The sequence below is a fragment of the Sitophilus oryzae genome, unplaced genomic scaffold, assembly GCF_002938485.1.
Source record: "Sitophilus oryzae breed Bouriz unplaced genomic scaffold, Soryzae_2.0 scaffold_1492_pilon_pilon, whole genome shotgun sequence".
Classification (NCBI taxonomy): domain Eukaryota; kingdom Metazoa; phylum Arthropoda; class Insecta; order Coleoptera; family Curculionidae; genus Sitophilus; species Sitophilus oryzae.
Window position 1 is genome coordinate 214,807 of NW_022146161.1, and position 20,903 is coordinate 235,709.

The 20,903-nt window shown below is 31.3% G+C and overlaps 1 protein-coding gene across 2 annotated transcripts in view; it reads right to left on the reverse strand.

The window, feature by feature from the left end:
- The window catches only part of LOC115877443 (neurotrimin-like), a 215,281-nt gene that overhangs the window by 78,838 nt on the left and 115,540 nt on the right, over positions 1-20,903 (reverse strand). The window contains exons 3-4 of one of the 2 annotated variants that reach the window (XM_030893597.1): positions 10,658-10,865; positions 5,697-5,855 (exon numbers count right to left, since the gene is read on the reverse strand). In XM_030893597.1, coding sequence (XP_030749457.1) covers positions 5,697-5,855; positions 10,658-10,865 — 367 coding nt within the window. Of the gene's footprint in view, positions 1-5,696; positions 5,856-9,693; positions 9,887-10,657; positions 10,866-20,903 lie in introns of those variants that run through there. The other variant, XM_030893598.1, reaches the window with a different exon arrangement.

The window sequence follows — 20,903 nt, forward strand, 5'->3', positions numbered from 1 at the left end:
AATTTGAATACTTCTCACGGTATCCTAAAGAAACAACCAAAATGGTCCACCCTCATAATTTTTACTCCTAATAAAACAATATACTATTCTTGAATCTTGGTTTCCTATATGTGCTGCTCTATGCAGCATTACTCTATACGTCCATGCATTTTGGGCGCATTAAACGAAATTGGTCGCGGTAGGATTACGGTGCTGATTTAGAGCCCGCAGCGCACGAATAATGAATTGTCAAGGATAAACGCTTAAGCGCCTATGCAAATTAGAGGGCTCCGAGGCCGCCATGAAGCATGGCACGCTGAAAGAAACCAACACACGCGTGACCCGGCGCGGCCGCTGATTTGTCGCGTAAATCAAAACTTGCTTGTTGGTTTTGGTAATGTTACTGTTTGTATTATGGCCAAATCTGGCTCGTAGCTTCCACATATCTTGCTAATTTATTTGATTTTGGTTAACAGACTTTGATTCTACAAATCCGTCATCATTTTCAGCTTATTCAACTAGTCCCAATTACGGTGTAACATGTTCCTCAGGACTTTCGACTGAAAGAAATCAAATTTTTTCCTTGATTTAATCCTTTACACACACCGATGTAAAAAAAGGCAACCGAGAAGTTTTTGGTCAAATTTAAAGTGTTATATTTTTGTTATTTTTAAACCTATTTTCATGATTTTTTTTTCCAAGCTGTAACTTTAATTCGTAAACTCAGTTTTTTTCTAAACTTTAGTATTTGGTATATTATACAGGGTTAATCAATGGGTTGTTTTTTTACCCTAACTTTAAATCACCCTGTGCAATAATTTCGTCTGCAAAATTTTCTAAAATATAGTTTTATGGTCAGAACCATGTCTCCTGAGCATTTTGTTTTTTGGATCATGTCAATACATGGCATGGTTAATTTTTAAGAGCGAAATGAACTTGCCACCAACAATTTGCAATTTTTTCAATTATCATTTCTTTTTGAAGTTATTTTTCAACATGACAAGGCGGCTTCGATGATTACTGTGAACTATACAGGGTGGTCCGAACTGTATTCCGGAAACTTCGGCAGCATACTCTGCAGATAAAAAATAAGTAAAAATCTTCGTATAAATATATGTCCTAAAATGCTTACTTTCGGAGATACAGGGTGTAGAAGTCGCATATTTATTTCGATTTATTCCGAATAATTTCTGATGTAATGTCAATATTTGGATGAAAATTGGGGACTGGGAGTTTTTTAACATGAGAAATTTGATTTTGATGTCAAAATGATTCCGATTTGTAGGGGGTGCCACCTACATGTGTTTTAACTGATTTGAAGAGTAATAACTTTTCGTCCGTACCTGTATAAAACTACTGAGTGAAAATATGTACATTTCCGTGATTTTTTACGTAAAAAATGTCGCTTGCTAAAAATCGTTAATGGAAATAGTCAATACATGCCATTATCGAAAAAAAAATATATACACGTTGAGTAGATAATTATTTGACTGAAATAATAAATTTGGGAAATTTTCATTTTTTTAAATTAGGTAATCATAAATTTTTCTTCGGAAAAATGATGACAAAATAGTTTCTGTTGGCACAGAAACATTTCAAATTTATGATTTCAGTCTGATAACCATTAATCCTAGCGATTTTTACCAAGAGACCTTTTTTACGTAGAAAACGTCGTAAATGTGTATGTTTTTACTCAGTAGTTACATACGGTACGGACGAAAAGTTATTAGTCTTCGAAAGAGTTAAAAACTATGTAGGTTGCGCCCTCTACAAGTAGGAGTCATATTGACATCAAAATCAAATTTCTCATGTCAAAATATTATTTGGAAAAAATCGAAATAAATATCAAACATCTACACCCTGTATCTCTGAAACTAAGCATTTAAGTACATACATTTATAGGAACTTTTTTACTTATTTTTATCTGCAGAATATGCTGCCGAAGTTTCATCATGTTCGAGGTTTGGGAAATGCTTGGCACGATGGTTATAGGTCGCGAAGCGGTACCAGTTTCATTAAATGAACTTCGCTTGGTTCTTAAAGAAGAATGGGAATGTATAACGGAATATGGTATATACCGCCTCAGTGACAGTACGAATGGACGTATACAGGCAGTTATAGCAACCAAGGGAGGCAATATAAAGTATTAGTTCTGTTAAATATCGTTAGTTCTGTTAAAACCAGGACTGAAGCGTTAGTCTTTAACGTTATTTTAAATTTAGTATTGAATATCCAACGCAACGTAATATGACGTTACGACAATAGTAACCAAAACCATCTCGTCATATTAAAAAATTACATCAAAAAGTAATGATAATTGAAAAAATTGCAAATTGATCGTGATCAGTTCATTTGGCTCTTAAAATTTAACCAAAGTATGTATTGATATGAATAAAAAAATGCTCAGGAGCTATGGTTCTGACCGTAAAATTAAATTTTAGGAAAATGTACACACGAAATTATTTCACAGGGTGTTTTAAAGTTAGGGTAAAAAAACAACCCATTGATTAACCCTGTGTAATATCATGTAATATGCCAAATACTAAGACCAATAATAATAGAATTAAATGCCAAATACTGCGTTTACAAATTAAAGTTGATATAATTGCTATATACAGCTTACTAAAAAATCATGAAAATAGGGCTAAAAATAACAAAATATAACACTGAATTTTACCAAAAATTTCTCCGTTGCGTTTTCTTTGCATCTGAGTGTAGGTCGATGGTCCCTAGAACGACCCCTTTAATTTAACCAACTAATCAGTTGCGTAGACGTGTATTATCGCCCAGTTTGTTTGCTAAAGGACAGAACAAGAGACACAAAAAAAGGACAAAAGAGAAGTAACAAATTTAGAGAAATAGAGAATACTTGATCATAAAATCCATTTGTTTATTTGCAAAAACACATAAAAATCGTTCTTTGCATAACTTAGGAGCTAATAAAATCCATTCCCCCTTCCAATAGGAACCCCCTGTCCCTCTCCAGAGCCACAAACAGAGTCGTATTTTTATTATTTTGGCTCTCCGGAGAAAAAGAGGACCGTAACCGTCTTCATTCTGGGTCATAAATAAAAACAGAATGTAATTTTAACGCGCGCGCCGCATCTGGGTCACGCAATTTTCAAAAATATCGCCTTCCGTTAAAACTAATATTTATTGTTACGAGAGAAGATTTCGGCTACTTGAGTCTCTAGCGGTGAAAATTATATCGTATGATAGAAAAAAAGGTCGTCATAGACGGCTGGGAATGACAATCGATGACAATTTTGGCGAGGTAAATCTGTAGACGAATGTAGAGAAAAAGAATAGAACGTTTCCATACACACAAATCTATTTGCAAAAATTATTTTCCTCGAATTTTAAACAACACCATTAAAAAAAATATATTTATATAATCAAAAATCTTTCTACCCAAAGGTGTAAGGTATACTAAATTAAATAAATTCACTTCTTTGCATAACTGTATTCTGATATTTTCAGTTTTTTTTTAATTGTTTCTATCATTAACTTTGATAATAAAAAATATATTTATATATTAGAAAATATATACTATATATTTATATATACAGCATGGCGCACCTCATTCGCCTCGGTTGATTATACGAGAACGGAAAGATGTAGAAACCAAATATTTTATTTTATTTTGAAATATACAGGGTGTGTCAGAACTAAGGTCTATACCAAAGTTATATTTTTTCTTATGGAACACCCGGTATTTTATTTCATTTTTGGATTCTTAGACATAAAATAATGTATTTATTATAAGGGTTTAATATGTTTAAAAGCTTTGGGTTTTGAGATATTTAAAGATATTTAAATATGCATGCTATAATAAAAAAGTTTGTCAACACCCTGTACATTACTTTTCAGAATTAATTTTTGTGCTGACCCTCAAGCCAGAGAAATAAACTTTACTAAAAAATTTGATTGCTTCCTTAAACGTATACAGGGGTATCAAAAAGTGGTGGTCAATTTTAAATATTTATTTTACATAAAAACTTCGTTATTTCAAATGCAACACTATTTATTTTTTTAAATAAGTCGAAGCAGATTTAAATACTCTTTCAAACTATATTAAGGTTTCCTATACCTATCTGGCTCAGATTTTGAATAAAAAGCGATTTTTCAATAAAATTGTAATCAAGATGGCTGGTGTCGCCATGGCAATTTTCTAGTGACACTTAGTAGCTATTTTCAAAATCGACATTAGTTTATGGACTTTACTTAAATTTATAACAGGTTATTTTTATTTAATTTACCTACAATAATGTTAATAAGTAAGTATTTATTATTTTATCAAAAAAATGAAGCAGTATCTGCTGGGGGAAGGAAGAGATTACTAGTAGTAACATTACTAGTGATTTTATTTGCTACTTAGCTTCAAGGGTTTATGCTCAAAGATAGATAGATAATATAGATAGATAGATAGATAGATAGATAATAGGAATTTTATTGACAAGCGTTCCTTTGAAAAACTACTTTCCTATTTCGCAGAGCTGATAGTGTGGTATATGAAAAACCTATTAGGCAGAAACCTGTCTTTGGAAGTGAAGAAAATGAATTTGCCTTAATTGGTTATTTTATAGAAAATCCAATATATCTACAAGTCATTGTAATATAAATCAAAGAACTACTTGTTTATTTTTCTTGATAAAATAATAAATACTTACTTATTAAACTATTGTAGGAAAATTAAATAAAAGAAAACTGTTATAAATTTCAATAAAGGCCATAAACTAATGTCGATTCTGAAAACAGCTACTAACCGTCACTAACAAGTTGCCATGGCGACACCGGCCATCTTGATTGCCATTTTATTGAAAGATCGCCTTTTATTCAAAATCTGAGCCAGATAAGTATAGGAAACCCTAATATAGTTTGAAAGAGCATTTAAATCTGCTTCGACTTATTTTAAAAAAAAATTTAAAAAATACATAGAGTTGCATTTGAAATAAGGAAGTTTTTATGTAAAATAAATATTTAAATTAGACTAGCAATTTTTGATACCCCTTTATACATTTAAGGAAGAAATCAATTTTTTTAGTAAAGTTTATTTCTCTGGCTTCAAAGTCAACACAAAAATTAAATCTGAAAAGTAATGTACAGTGTGTTGACAAACTTTTTTTATATAGCATGCATATTTAAATATGTAAAACTTGGAAAATAAATTGGTTATAATAATGGTTTTATAGCGATTTTACAAATATCTTTAAATATCTCAAAACCTAAAGCATTTAAACATATTAAACCTTTATAATAAATGCCTTATTTTATGCCCAAGAATCCAAAAAAGAAATAAAATACCGGGTGTTCCATAAGAAAAATATAAATTTGGTATGGATCTTAGTTCTGACACACCCTGTACATTTGAAAATAATTTTAAATTATGCACATTGCCTCTTTACATATACCCATAAAATATTTTGTTTCCACATCTTTCCGTTTTCGTATAATCAACCGAGGCGAATGAGGTGCGCCACCCTGTATAGTATTTGGTTATGTTTTCGTTTCAAAAAAATTAATTAAATTATATGACCTTTATGCGACGGTAAAATACTGACATTTTTTGCTACTCGAATAATGAGAGAGCTATAGTCATTGATATGAATATTTAATTTTTGGGTTTTTTTGGTCGTTGAAGACGGTCGTGCAAGACGGTCGGGCAAAACGTTTGACTCATAACGGGACAATCAATATTAAGCTAGTACTGAAATTACCTTCTAATCCGTTTCCAATGGGTATTAGTTCACCTCCTTCACGTCTCCACGTCACTGAAGGTTCGGGAGAACCAGTGGCGGCACACCTGAGACTTATGCTAGAACCTTCTCTTGCCACCATGTCCGCACTAGTAGGGTAGTCTAGAATGTCCGGTGGTACTGCAAGGACAAAATTATATACATACCATTAAAATAATTCCAAGTAGCAAAATGGATTATTAGATATTATATTCTGATATTTTTTGTCACGCAAAATTTTTCAATTTGATAGTTGTTTAGTTGGTTATAGTCCGGTCAAAAACTTTAGAGTTTTTATATTTATACTAGCGTGTACCAGCGACTTCGTTCGCATCGAATTAATCGTTTGTAATGGTGATGATAAAGCAAAGCAAGAATTTCCATTAACATACAAACTGGATAAAATTTTCTCACATTTATGTTAGCATGAAAAAAAACAATGGTAATATTTGAGGGATAGTTTCATCTCGTTGGAATTTGACTTTCAAAAAATCCGTTTGCCAAAAATAAGCTTTTTACGTTAAGCAATTTCAGCAGAATCGTGGTTAAGAAATTACCCAACTTTTTGAAACACCCTGTATGATTTTTTAAAAAATTTCAAAACATGTAAAGAACCAAATAAATTATGCTTGTCCAAGCGTTTTCCCAAAAGACTAACCGTTTTTTAAATAATAAATATTGTATTATTTGAGGGGCGTTTTCACCCTCTTGGAATTTGAGATTGGAGAAACCCCTCCTTATCGAACCTCTACACCCCACAGTCAATCCGTTTACCAAAAATCAGCTTTAAACGTCAAGCAGTTTGAGCAGAATCGTGATTACTCAATGGTTATATTTTATGAAGCACCCTGTATAAATTTATAAAAAATCTTAAAATATGTAAAACAACGAAATAAAATATACGTGTTTAAGTGTTTTTCCGAAAAACTCACCGGTTTTTAAATAAAAAATATTTTAATATTTGAGGGATAGTTTCACCCCCTTAGAATTCGAGTTTAGAAAAATCCCTTCTTATCGAACCTCTACAACCAAAAATCAGCTTTTTACGTCAAGCGCTTTAAGCAGGCTCGCGATTAATCAATGACCAGATTTTGTGAGTCACCCAGTATACATTTTTAAAAAATCTTAAAATATGTAAAAAAACAAAATAAAATATAAGTGTTTAAGCGTTTTTTCGGAAACTTGACCGTTTTTTAAATAAAAAATATTGTAATATTTGAGGGGTGGTTTCACCCTCTTGAAATTGGAATTTCGAAAAATCCCTTCTTATCGAACCTCTACACCCTAGAATCAACCTGTATGCCAAAATTGAGCTTCTTACGTTGAGTGGTTTGAGCAGGATCCTGATTAATCAGTATGTCAGTCACTTAAGGATTTTATATATTAGTATCTTTGAATAAGAAGACTAAGGAAGGAGCATAATGCTATCCATGTATTCATGCATGGTGGGCGGAAAAGCCACCATAAAAGCTCTCTAGGGTGGGGATCCTTGACAGTTCTGTTTGACGATTCATTTGACACATTTGAATTTGATTTGAAATTTTGTGGATTTGTCAGTCTTTACGGAGCTTATTTTATGTTATTTATTATTTATTACTGATAGTTGTATAAAGGTAGTAAATCTAGATGGAAATTGTGGCAGAACTTAAATTAACAGTGACACTATCGCGATTTATCGAAAAAGTCTCTAAAATAGTTGGTTGTGTAGCGTGCAGTAGATCTCGGCAAAAATTGAGTGAAATATTGGAACAACTTTTCGCTAGTAAGTGACTATATAATATACATACGTGTAGTAAACCGATCATTTATGAAATTCACTTAAATTAACTAAATTATATATTTTTCTTGCATTTTAGCTTTTATTTTTTACTTGTCAAAGATTAGATGTCAAAGAATTTAGATACGTTAATTTGACTTACCTGCTTCAGTAGCGTATCGGATGTTTGTGTTAATAAATACTTATTATAACTTATCTATTTTTATTAGAATTATATATTTTTATAACAATTTTAATAATTACCAACATTTATTCACAACGTAAAATAAGACAACAAATTATTGAGTCTACCCCACGTCTACCCTACATCATAGTTTTACATTTTTTAAATAAAATTAGAACGACACTGATAAACCGGAATTTAAGTCGGCCATATTTGAGGCCCATCGCGGTGTACTTAAGATTTTTGATATGCTCCTTCCTTAGTCTTCTTATTCAAAGATTAGTATAGACTTTGCTGACGATTTTATCAATACAGGGTCCGCCAATAGCGTATCAGGCATCTGCAACTTCTACAGGGTGATTCAAAAAACCGGTGCCATCTCTCGTGGGGAGATTCCTCACCTAAAAATAAGATTTATTTTTCAAATCAACGTAGGTCCGATTCTGCTTTGTTTCGTAGCTACAGGGTGTTAAAATCTTAATATTTTTCCGATTTATTATAATTTTCTTCCAAGTACTTTTAGTGTTTCGAATGAAATTTTGAGGGTAAAAGTTACTATAAATGCGGCTTATTTTAAGTCTAAAAAAGTGTCGACATATCCACCAGGGACGTGCATATGGGTTATTACTGAAATATTTTTCTAAAAAAGCATGTGCGCCACTGACTTTTTTTCTAGTTAGGGAAATAAGCAGTTTAATGCCGATTAAAAGTTGCCTCTCTTCTTCTTGTTGTTGAAAAAAAATACCAATTTTGTCGATTTCGGCCTCCTTGATGAGATAAACGCAATTTTATTAATTTGCTTTGATCCAAGTCTATTAGTAGGTTTAAAAAAAAATTAATATACATAGGTATTACGAGTATATACATATCATTAAAATAGTAGAAAATGTTTTAAATAGGTACACTAAAAACACACAAAACTTACAGGATGTTAAAACTTATTAAAATTAGTTTTTTTTTGTAATTATCCTAAGTACCACTTTTTTATTTGAAATTACTGTAGGTTGAAGTAATAGTAATAATATTTCGTAATCAATTAGTTAAAATATATGATTTATTTATTTTATTTTTATTTTAATGTTATTAATTGTGATTAATAAAATTGCGTTTATCTCATCAAGGAGGCCGAATTCCACAAAATATGGAGAGATAACTTTTAATTGGCATTAAACGGCCTACATTCTTTTGATTATAAAAAGAAAGAAGTCAGTGGCGCACATGTTTTTTTTTGAAAAATATTCCAGTGATAACTCATATGCACGTCCCTGATAAATTTATCGACACTTTTTTAGCATTAAAATATGTAGCACGAATAGTAACTTCTAAATTCAAAATTTCATTCGAATTACTAAAAGTACTTGTAAGAAATTTATAACAAATCGAAAGATTATTAAGATTTTAACAAATAGAAAATATAAAATAGAAATATAAATCTTATTTTTACGTCAGGAATCTCCCAACGAGAGGTCGCACATGTTTTTTGAAACACCTTGTATAATTCAATAGTTTTAGAATTCCAATTCTACTATTTGGGATAGCACAATACAAAAAACTATGATACGTGTTTATTTATTGTTTATTATTATAAATTCAATTTAATATTATTAATAAAGTATAAATCGGATCACGAAGAAAATAATTTTAAATACACAGATCACTCACCAACAATTTTTTTATTAGAATATGTCAAAGCTGTAGGTTCTTTAGGGATAAAAAATTAAATGTCAAAAGGTCAGAAAATCCCATGTTATTTAAGTTGGAAAAGTATCATGATTCAGCCACGGTTTAAATTAAAAATTAAGAGCTTGTTTACGTTGGATCAATCAACTTGGGACATAACGGACACCCTACTACACTGTATTAGACTTTTACAATATCAATACTTTTAGAATCCCAATTTTGCTATTTGGAATAGCACAATATAAAAAAATATGAGACACGTCTATTCGTTTTTTAATAGTTTGAACTTAAATTAATATTTTTAGAAAAGTATGAATCAGATTACCAAGAAAATCGTTTTAAATACACGAATCACTCACCAACAACGTTCAGATAGCCCACTTGGCTCTTCATCGGGTCCGTGTTGATCTGACACATGTACCAGCCTTTATCCGACTCCCTGACGTCACGAATGTGCAGATACCAGCTCCTGCGCTCCGCCTGCGTTACGGCGATGCGATGGTTTTTCGTGATAACGTGACTATGAATGGTCAAGATAGTCTGCGTGTCCACTCTCAGCCAGGCGACCTGGAAATTTACGGTTTGGCATGTAGCACGAATAGTAACTTCTAAATTCAAAATTTCATTCGAATTACTAAAAGTACTTGTAAGAAATTTATAACAAATCGAAAGATTATTAAGATTATAACAAATAGAAAATATAAAATAAATCTTATTTTTACGTCAGGAATCTCCCAACGATAGGTGGCACATGTTTTTTGAAACACCTTGTATAATTCAATAGTTTTAGAATTCCAATTCTACTATTTGGGATAGCACAATACAGAAAACTATGATACGTGTTTATTTATTGTTTATTATTATAAATTCAATTTAATATTATTAATAAAGTATATATCGGATCACCAAGAAAATAAATTTAAATACACAGATCACTCACCAACAATTTTTTTATTAGAATGTGTCAAAGCTGAAGGTTCATTTGCTTTAGGGATAAAAAATTAAATGTCAAAAGGTCAGAAAATCCCATGTTATTTAAGTTGGAAAAGTATCATAATTCAGGCACGGTTTAAATTAAAAATTAAGAGCTTGTTTACGTTGGATCAATCAACTTGGGACATAACGGACACCCTACTACACTGTATTAGACTTTTACAATATCAATACTTTTAGAATCCCTATTTTGCTATTTGGAATAGCACAATATAAAAAAATATGATACACGTCTATTCGTTTTTTAATAGTTTGAACTTAAATTAATATTTTTAGAAAAGTATGAATGAGATTACCAAGAAAATCGTTTAAAATACACGAATCACTCACCAACAACGTTCAGATAGCCCACTTGGCTCTTCATCGGGTCCGTGTTGATCTGACACATGTACCAGCCCTTATCCGACTCCCTGACGTCACGAATGTGCAGATACCAGCTCCTGCGCTCCGCCTGCGTTACGGCGATGCGATGGTTTTTCGTGATAACGTGACTATGAATGGTCAAGATAGTCTGCGTGTCCACTCTCAGCCAGGCGACCTGGAAATTTACGGTTTGGCCGTTAGGTAAGTAGATTGTGTCTTTTAACATGTTACATTCATTTTTAATTAGATAAAATTTAGTAACATAGGATGATTAAGTCTAACTCTATACCCTACTGGCAACACTCGGTTTTGGATGCAATATTTCTTTAATAGTTTATTATATAAAAATACATCTGCTAATATTGTAATAAAAACGTTATTTTTACGCAGAAATGGTTTTATTGGGATTTAATACTATAAAATTACTAATACTAATAAAATTACTTTTTAGTCTATGCTAAAATAGTAATTTTTTTATTAAAGACATCAGATGGTATTTTATCGTCGACCGAAAAGATTAATTCACGAGCGATGAAATCGCGAGTGAATTAATAAGCAATAACGAACATAAGCAGAATAGGTATAGCTTATGCATTAGATTCATTAAATTTATTTCAATAAATTTACTTAGAAAAAAACTAAGAAAATCAAAAAATTAAGAAGGAAATAACTAAGAATTTACTAAAATTACTAAAATAAAAAATTAAAAGCAACGAAAAAAAAAATGGGAAACATTTTAGTATTTTATCTATAAAACACAAGATTACAGTTGGGGGTTGGAACCTTTGGTGTTGCACAGCAAAATAAAACACTAAATCACCACAATACACCAAAACACTTTTACTTTTGCACCGGACGCGCGTTTAGCTAACCATGTTAGCAACATCAGCAGATGATTAAGACCGTCAGGCAATTAAGTCTTAAATAAATAAATTCCTTAATAATAAATTCCGAGGTAAGAGTATCTGGGGGGCACTCCACTAGAGTAATCTCAACTAGTAGTGGGAACTATCGAATGAATACTATCGAAACATTCGATAGTTGCAATTCATTCGAATAATTCGACAGCTAGTAAGAAAACATTCGTCTAAAACTATTCGAATAAAAATTATCGAATAGATGCGTCATCTGCCTTGAAATATTGTATTCTAGTAATTCGGCAGCAGAAACCATTTATTTATAAAATTCAATCATTTATAAAATTTATTTATTCGTCAGGATGGATTATAATAGAATATAAACTGGATTTTAGTTGTCGCCCGGCGACGTAGGTTTCTTTGCTAGAAACCCGACAGCGGTCGGTGGCAATGCTATGAAAGAAGCCGGCATCTTTGATTTTTTGCGGAGTCAGATAAAGATAAGGACACATTATTTTTTTATTGAGGTGCTAGTATTTACACAGAAAATACATTATGAAGGGCGCTATTGTCATATATTGGTATTAGTTGATATTAGCAAAGAATATTATTCTTTGGCATTAGTTAGTTAGGGATAGTATGTCTATATATTTTGCATTTTTTTATTAATATTCTGTTGTTTGGATGTAGGAAAATTAGTTTTAATGTTTTTAAGCAAAGACTGGTTTAATAACAGTAATAATTTGTTATAACTATTAACAATAAAATTTAAAATCATTTAATATAAATATTTTTTTTAAGTAGTAGCAAAATATAAACAACAAATTAGAAGTAAAAATTATTTATATTAGATCCTATTTAAAAATAATATAGTCCCTAAATTTTTTGTGGCAACGATGGTTTATTAAATAATAATAATTATAGAACTAATTTGTTATATTAACAACAAATTTTAAAATCATGAAATATAAACATTTATTAATTTTCTAAGCATGCAGTGTAATGGAAGGAAAATATAAATAAAAAATTAGAAATCAAAATTATTTACATTACTTTATATTACTATTTAAAAATAATATTTACTTTTACTGGCATTTATTTTAAAAAATAAATAAAATATTTCTTCGCCAAAAACGACATGTAAGAGAATTAGCATAAACAAAATACAAGCATCGTTAACTTCTTTTTAAATTGGCACGTATAAAACTTTCAATTTAATTTTCTCACCCCAAAATTTGAGTTTGATAACCCCATTTACTTAACCACATTACTTAAATATGATTATTAAGTTCAACTAATTCATATTATTAAAACATTTAAAATACAAATATGTATTTTTAAAATAAATTGTAAGTTCATCTCATCTCTCTTAAAAATTGCTACTTCTCAAAATTTCCCATTAAAAAAATAGACCATATACCATATAAAATTAAATAATTGAAAGATCGGGCTACGGAAAATCACAAATCACACAAAATTTGAAAAGAAAACTACTATTTTAGTATTTTAAATATTTTAATAAACGTAAAAATAGCACAGTATTTACAAGACGAAGTTATAAAACTTGGGAAGAACCAATAATGCACTGACGCACACAAAAATCAAACGAATACTAAATTTCATTTATCAAAAGCATTCGATAGTCAACGATAACCATTTAGTCGCACGGCGAGGTTGTTACATACATATGCTTTAGTATACAAATGAATGAATGATTTTATTCGAATAAAACCATTCGATAGTTGAAATCATTCATTCAGTAACCCTTCGATAGTCTAATTCATTCCATATTTCCCATCGCTAATCTCAACCTAGTTACGAATTCGCTGTAAAATTAACAGAGGAGCTAGTATTTGGACAGTTTACAAAATTTGCATGAAATTTCCTGTTTCCAACGACTCACTCCGTCACTCTAGTCATGTTCTCCGTATTTTTATTTAAATTTAAATATATATATATATATATATATATATATATATATATATATATATATATATATATATATATATATATATATATATATATATATATATATATATATATATATATATATATATATATATATATATATATATATATATATATATATATATATATATATATATATATAAACATAAGGCTCATAAATATTATCTATTGCAATAAAAATAATAACAATGAAAAATAATTCTCTTTGCTTTGCCTTTGCTATTTACATTTTTTATCTCCCATCATGCTTTAATCTCCCACAAACAAAGACACGAGACATAAATTCTCCTCTCATCATCAATATCTATAACCCCATTCCCACGAAAATATGACAATAAATTTTATTTTCAATTAAATCAAGCGCTCTATCTCTCTCACTCTCACTTCCTTTTGATATCATATCAAAAGATATTCGTGTGATTGATCAGTGTTATGGAAATTTTAATGGAATAGGGGGACGACGGGGTAGAAAAGAACAAGGAACTAAAGGCTGAGTAGGGGAGGGTCGACCTTCTCGGTTAAAACATTTAATCTCGGCATCCCGTTGCTCAAATCGTGCGTTAAAAATGATAGAGGGTGAGGGTGGGATACAAGTGGAAAAGCAGAAAAGAATGAACTTATGTTTGAACATGCAAGCTTCCAGGGTGAAACAAGCTTTAAAATGTTATATTTTTTGTTTAATCTTTTGTTTAGTACTAAATTTAAGAAGTAAAACAGTTTAACACAGAATTTTAAATAAGGAGTATTTATAACAGTTGTCTTCTTCTTCTTTTGCTTATTTGAGATCTAGTCGATCTGTTAGTTTTAATTGCCAACTGTCTGTCCATCTTTTTTGAGGCCTTCCCGGCTGTCTCTTACCCATGGGTTTCTCTTCAAGAGCTATGCCTGATAGCCTATTTTCTTCCATGCGTTTTACGTGTGCGAACCATTGTCTCTTTCTTTGCCTACCCCATATCTCACTACGTCCTGTATTCCACATTGTTGTCTGATATTTGTGTTTCTAAATCTGTCTCTTCTAGTCTTCTCCATTATGGTTCTTAAGTTCTTCATTTCAGCGACTCTTAACATGCTTTTGGTCTTGTTTGTTTTCTCTCAGTTTTCTATGCCATATGTCATTATTGGTCTGATGCAGGCCTTATCAATTTTAATTTTGCAGTCTGTTCTTATGAAGGGGTTTGTTCACACTATTTGCCTCAGACATCCTGACATGGCCGTTGCTCTTTTACTCTGGCTTCGCAGATCTTTCTCTGGATCATGATAGTGCGACATATCTATTCGTAGGTATCTGAACTGTGATACTTGCTTAATAATTTTGTTTCCTACTACCAGTTTGCATCTTACCGGCTCTTTAGAGAAAGTTAAGCATTGAGTTTTTTTCTGTAGAGATAATCATATTTAATTCTCAGCTTACTTGATAGAATTTATAAAGCTGTCTCTGCATATCATCCTCTGTCTCCGCGATAATGGCTGCATTATCAGCGTAACACACCATGCTAACTCTGTTGTGTTATAGGAAAAATCCGGTGGCTCTCAAAATTAAAAAATAGTTATTTATGGTACTAGTGAGTTATCTTACATATAATTATATATTATACAGACCGGACCACCGTAGTAGTAACATAGGCAGAACCGGACGAATTAACCTATACCCGTCCTCCGGATAAAAGACAGGCGAAAAAATGCAATCAAATAAAAATAGGTAGATATGTGATAAGAATGTTTCAGAATTTGTATTTATTCGTGTTTTAATAGCCGAATACATAGATTCTCGCGAGAGTTCTCGTGTAAAATTTATTTTTGAAGTAAAAGAATGGTTGTTTACGAAGTTCGTGAGAAAATTCAAATTGTAAAATGGTATTTACAAAATACGTCTTATCGGGACATACAAACAATTTTTCCACAAACTTTTCTAAACAGGCCTATTCCATCTTTACCTAATATATCAGGAGTTATTAATAATTTTGAAACACATGGGTGCGTGTCCCCACAAAAACACAAAAAGCCTGATATGTTGATTAATGAAGAACAGGAGTTAAAGCAAGTGTTCGTTTGTGCTACAGCGGATCAAAATCCCACGTTTACAAGTAATCAAATTGCTGAGGTGGTTGCCCTGCCCACAATGCCCGTATTGTTCAAGAATATGTGAACAAGTTTTTCCCAACCGTTTAATTAGTGGAAACAGAACTATTTTGTGGCCCGCTAGAACACCAGATCTGTCTCCCAATGGTTTCTTTTTGTGGGGTTATGTAAAATCCAAAGTGTATGGTCATAATAGGGCTAATAATCTGTACGACCTTCAAGTAAAAATACGAGAGGCTTTCCAAACTATTAGCTCCAATGTGTTAGCCAATATCAGACGGGGATTTTACGACCGCCTAGTCTAGCACAAGAAGATGGTTTTTTTGAACACTTGTTATAACTTTTTTTTATTTAGAGTAATATTTTTTTTTTTTGGGTTTAGAGAATTGATTTATTTTTAGTTTTGGCTTGTACACATACTCAAATAATAAATATTTAAGTATTTTTATTTTAAATGTTACCTTAAGTGAAGGTAAACACTTAAAATGAAAATAATAAATATTCGGCACTCCTCGCGTCGTATTCCTAGTCTGTCACGACCTACCCGTCCAAGCACAACTGCAACTGCGTACTGCCTGACCAGCCGCCTAGCCGGCGTGAATCTCGAGTACAAACGCAAATCGGGTAAACGTAAATTCGTCCGACAACTTGCTATGTTCCTAGTAGCCTGATCTTCTCTGTATACATATAATTAATGCTGGTAAATGTTCAGCTAATTTTCTCAAGTGACTTATATGTTATAACAGGCGAGTGCCATACAAAATTTTATGCAACAGCAATTACAATAGTGAATTATCAACCAGCAAGTCAAATTTTAAAGAAAAATTATTCAGGAAGATCATCCGCAAGAAATTATTAACCAGGCAGAGGCGGCTACAGTCTACAGTACAAGTCCGTCAACAATAAAATATAGATGGCGAAAGAGACTCAAGGTGCTGTAAGTGTTCCAGAACGAGCCGTTGTAATGACAGAGTCTATTTCAAACAGTGAAGGGACAATATCTGGAGGCATACAAGGTTTTACAATTTCTGAATATACAAAAAAAATCATTTTCATTTAATCTTAGTATTAATTTAAATAAACAATTGAATTAGTAATTTATGAATGAAGCTTAATAATTTCTATAAAATAGTGTGGCTTTAAAGTTATAACACACTAGTTTGTTATAATTTCAAAAACTCACGCGTGTGTTATTTCGGACTCATTTGAAAAACGGTAAAGAAAAAATACGTTTATTTTATCGAGATCTACCAGCTCTGAAAATATTTGCACTTATTTAAGACTCATCCTTTATAGTTCACCTACACACCCTGTATTATACGAAATAGACAGACAAAGTTAGCGGGACGTTCCAATCCTAAACTTCATCCTGAAATGAAACCGAATTGTCGGCGTCACTTCAGTCCCCAGCTAGTAGCAATTTTTTTAATCATATTGCGTGGCTGAACGTCGTGATTGAATCAGACCCATGTCGAGAGCGTAATAAATGGTGTTGCAATACAAAGCACAAGCACCCTCGTACACACCGCGTAATATATTTCAACCCCTGCCCTTCTACAAAACGGTGCACTTTTATCTTTGTCTTGCATCACTTCAATTCGCGTAGTGTCATATAGAAAATTTATTAGACAATTTATTAAAAGGGATATTAAATAATTTTTTCAAATCAGTACATATAATAAAAAATGGAGTTTAAAAAGTATTTACAGAGTGTCCCAATTTAGTGTGTTTTATGATGTTTCTTGTTTATGAATAGAAAAACTAAAGATGCGGTTTTCACATAACCATGATATTTTTTATGACGCTAAAGATGCTACACACAGATTTGTTTCACACAGCCTTCTAGTTTCTGAGATACAGGGCGATTTAAAAATGATTTTTCCAACCACCGTTGTATCTCGGTTTTCTTATAACTTATCAAAAAAGTGAAAAATCTGTCCCGTAGAGTTTTCATGTATAATTCAGTGACGTAGTTAGATTTTTGTTGAGAGCTGTATTTTTTGTCTTTTATTACATTATATTAAAAAGCAATTTATGGTTTTTAAATGTGACGCCCTATACAGGGTGGTCCGAACTGTATTCCGGAAACTTCGGCAGCATATTCTGCAGATAAAAATAGGTAAAAAAGTTCCTATAAATGCATGTTCTAAAATGCTTAGTTTCTGAGATACAAGGTGTAGAAAGAGGCTTCATTTTGATTTCGATTTTTTCAAAGTAATTTCTGAAGTACCGTCAATATATGGATGAAAATTGGTGTCTGGAAGTTTTTGATAGGACTTTTTGACAGGACCACTTTTGACACAAAAACATTTCACATTTACGATTTCAGTCGAATAATTATTTAGTCAACGTGTTTAATTTATGTCAATGATGCAAGTTATTGATAATATCGATTTCAAGTATCTCGAGAACCATTACTCGTAGCGATTTTTACCAAGAGACCTTTTTTACGTAGAAAACCTCGTAAATGTATATTTTTTACTAAGTAGTTTTATACACATACGGACAAAAAGTTATTACACTTCAACTAGTTAAAAAATATGTAGGTGGCGCTCTCGACAAGTAGGAGTCACATTGACATCAAAATCCAATTTCTCATGTCAAAAAACTCTCAGACACCAATTTTCATCCAAATATTGACTAGGTGTAAGTTTTGAGCGCCACGTGTTTACGTTACAGTCCAATCAGCATAAAAAAGAATACTTCTACACTTACTTTAATCACGAATAGTAAGTGTCTAAATAATATTAGAAGCCAACAACAACAGGTTCAATAAAAGTTCTAATTTAGACAATTATGATTTATTTGAAACTATTAAAAATGATTTATTTTAAACTATAAAAACTATTGATAATCTAGAAAAATACTTAGCAAACGTAAGAGCTTGGAGAAACTATCAATAAAAAAAAATACACATTAATGCAATTGCGCACCCCCCAGACGTGATCACGTTGGTTCACACAAGACGCAAATAAAATTAATCTCAATAAATATCGCTAATTAGAGATATCTATCTCTATTTTAAGCATCTAATATCTACCAATTTTTCTCAAAGCAAAATAGTTATTTTCATGTAAATTAAATTAATCTTAATTTGAAAGTTGTATAGAAAAAAAAGTAACAGATAAAACGTTAAAAACTTGCGGTTTGTTGGCTATGGTTCCCAGGGTAGTTAGGGCACGTGGTGGTCCAGAGGTCGTCTCGATCCAAGGTCTCTGCTGTCAGGTTCGCATCAACAGCAAGGGTAACTGGATAATTGTCGAAACCCACGAGGTCCAAAAAGAAAAACGAATCAAAAACAGGAAACTTCGGGAAACAGAAGACTTCTGAGAAACCAAACCAAAAAAAATGGAAAATCGGAAAAAAACGCTATAAAAGATTTCCAGAATTAAATCCCGAGAAAATAAGTAGAAAAACATAAGCTACTTTACCTCGATGTTGGTGAGGGTTAATGTAATAGTAGTCTTATTCTACGTTGAAAAAGTCTTGTACGGCTGAGGGCTAAATTACTCCCACAATTATTCCCACAAGTGGCGTGGAGAGCCGGTTCCAAATTCGCTAATAATACGACTCTGCTCCACACTTTATCTTCTGATTTTTTTGATCCTCACAAAGAGAAGGAGTCATCCACCAATCCAGAAGGTGACAACCAGAACAAATCAGAAGGTCAGGCACCTGCACTATCGACAAAATTAAGCAGAAAAATGGATGCTTTCTGAACTTTAGCGAGGCGTGTTAGTCCCGGAAGAAGATTTTTTTTCTACCCTTATTCTGAAGAATTTGAGCCAATAGGAATATACCACAATTCATTTGAAATTAACTGTCAACTGGTACTTTCCGGTACCGAGTAGTACGCAAGTACCATAGTAAAGAATCATATATTTTATATATGACAAGACCTAAGTTTCCCTAAATACTTAATGAAAATTGACAATCAGTGAAAGAGAAAAATACTTGATGAAAGCTGCAATTTATTTTAACAGAAGAATGTAACCAAAATAATTAATAAACAATTAGTTAATAATTACAAAAATTTAAACAATTAACGCTATATTTACTAGTAACAGCGCCGTCTCCAACACCAAATCAAGACGTTAAAGCGCACTCTCAAGCAATTTACGTTAAAATGTCAAGATTTGCAAATATGTTTAAAAACAAATACACATAAAACCTAAAGACCCATATTTATATTAAATCAAACCAATTATTAATTAAATCATAATTATCTAAAAATATATTATATTTCATACTATAAGAAGATTCACGACAGATTTGATTATTTACAACTAGAAGGTAAGTGTAAAAACACCGGTTTATTTATAGCCTTTAAATTTATAACAAACATTTTAGGAATTATTTACTGATCGAATAAAAATATACTTATACGAAATAATATTTCTAACTGTATTTAAAAAAAGGAACATATCCAGGAAAAATCAGCTTGAATATATATTTTAAATTTACAAAGGTAAAAATAGAAAGGAAGGAAAACATATTCCACTATACTTCGAAAATCAAGAATTTTTCTTCAACATAATATCTAAACGAAGCTACTAATTATCAGGTATAGTAATTATTTTTTTTAAGAAAATAGAGTAAATGATATTTCTTTTCTTTTCCAATAAAATTTATTTCATAATAACAATTAAATTTATAGAAAGTAACTGATATTTTATTTCTTTTTAACAGCATACTGACATGTGCATAAATACATATAATGAATAGAACCAAAGGATAAACAAGTGAGTATGCTCATAAACAAGCTGAGTATCTCATGCTATTAAGGAACTGTAGAAGATGATGGCCTACTGAATTTTCTTATAAAATTTTTGACCCGTAACAGTGCACTATTTAAAAGTATCACATAAATCAACCTAGTTTAAAAGAGTATTTTTATTTCATTTAATTTAATTTAACCAGATTATTTTGCTTTTTATCGTCGCTATTATAATAAACTTTACTGAAAATAGAAAAACCATATGGCGGCGACACATGGAGAGTAACAAAAATATCTCTCAGCCGCCCAGGGGTGTTTATCAATCGCTGCTTGAGAAAAATACTAAAATTTGTTTGACCGGACATGCTTTATCTAACAAACCAACAAGAAGTAGGCATTGAAATTCGAAAAAGAAAATGAGGATGGATAGGTGACATTTTGCGGAAACCTGATGGTAGCATAGCGAAAATAACATTATAGAATAACATAGCGTAATCAGAAGTCAAATTATTTAGAAATAAAATTGCTAAGTTTTGCTATAATTTAACCTCTCATAGTTTCCAATATCCTGAAAATTACCCTCCAATTTATA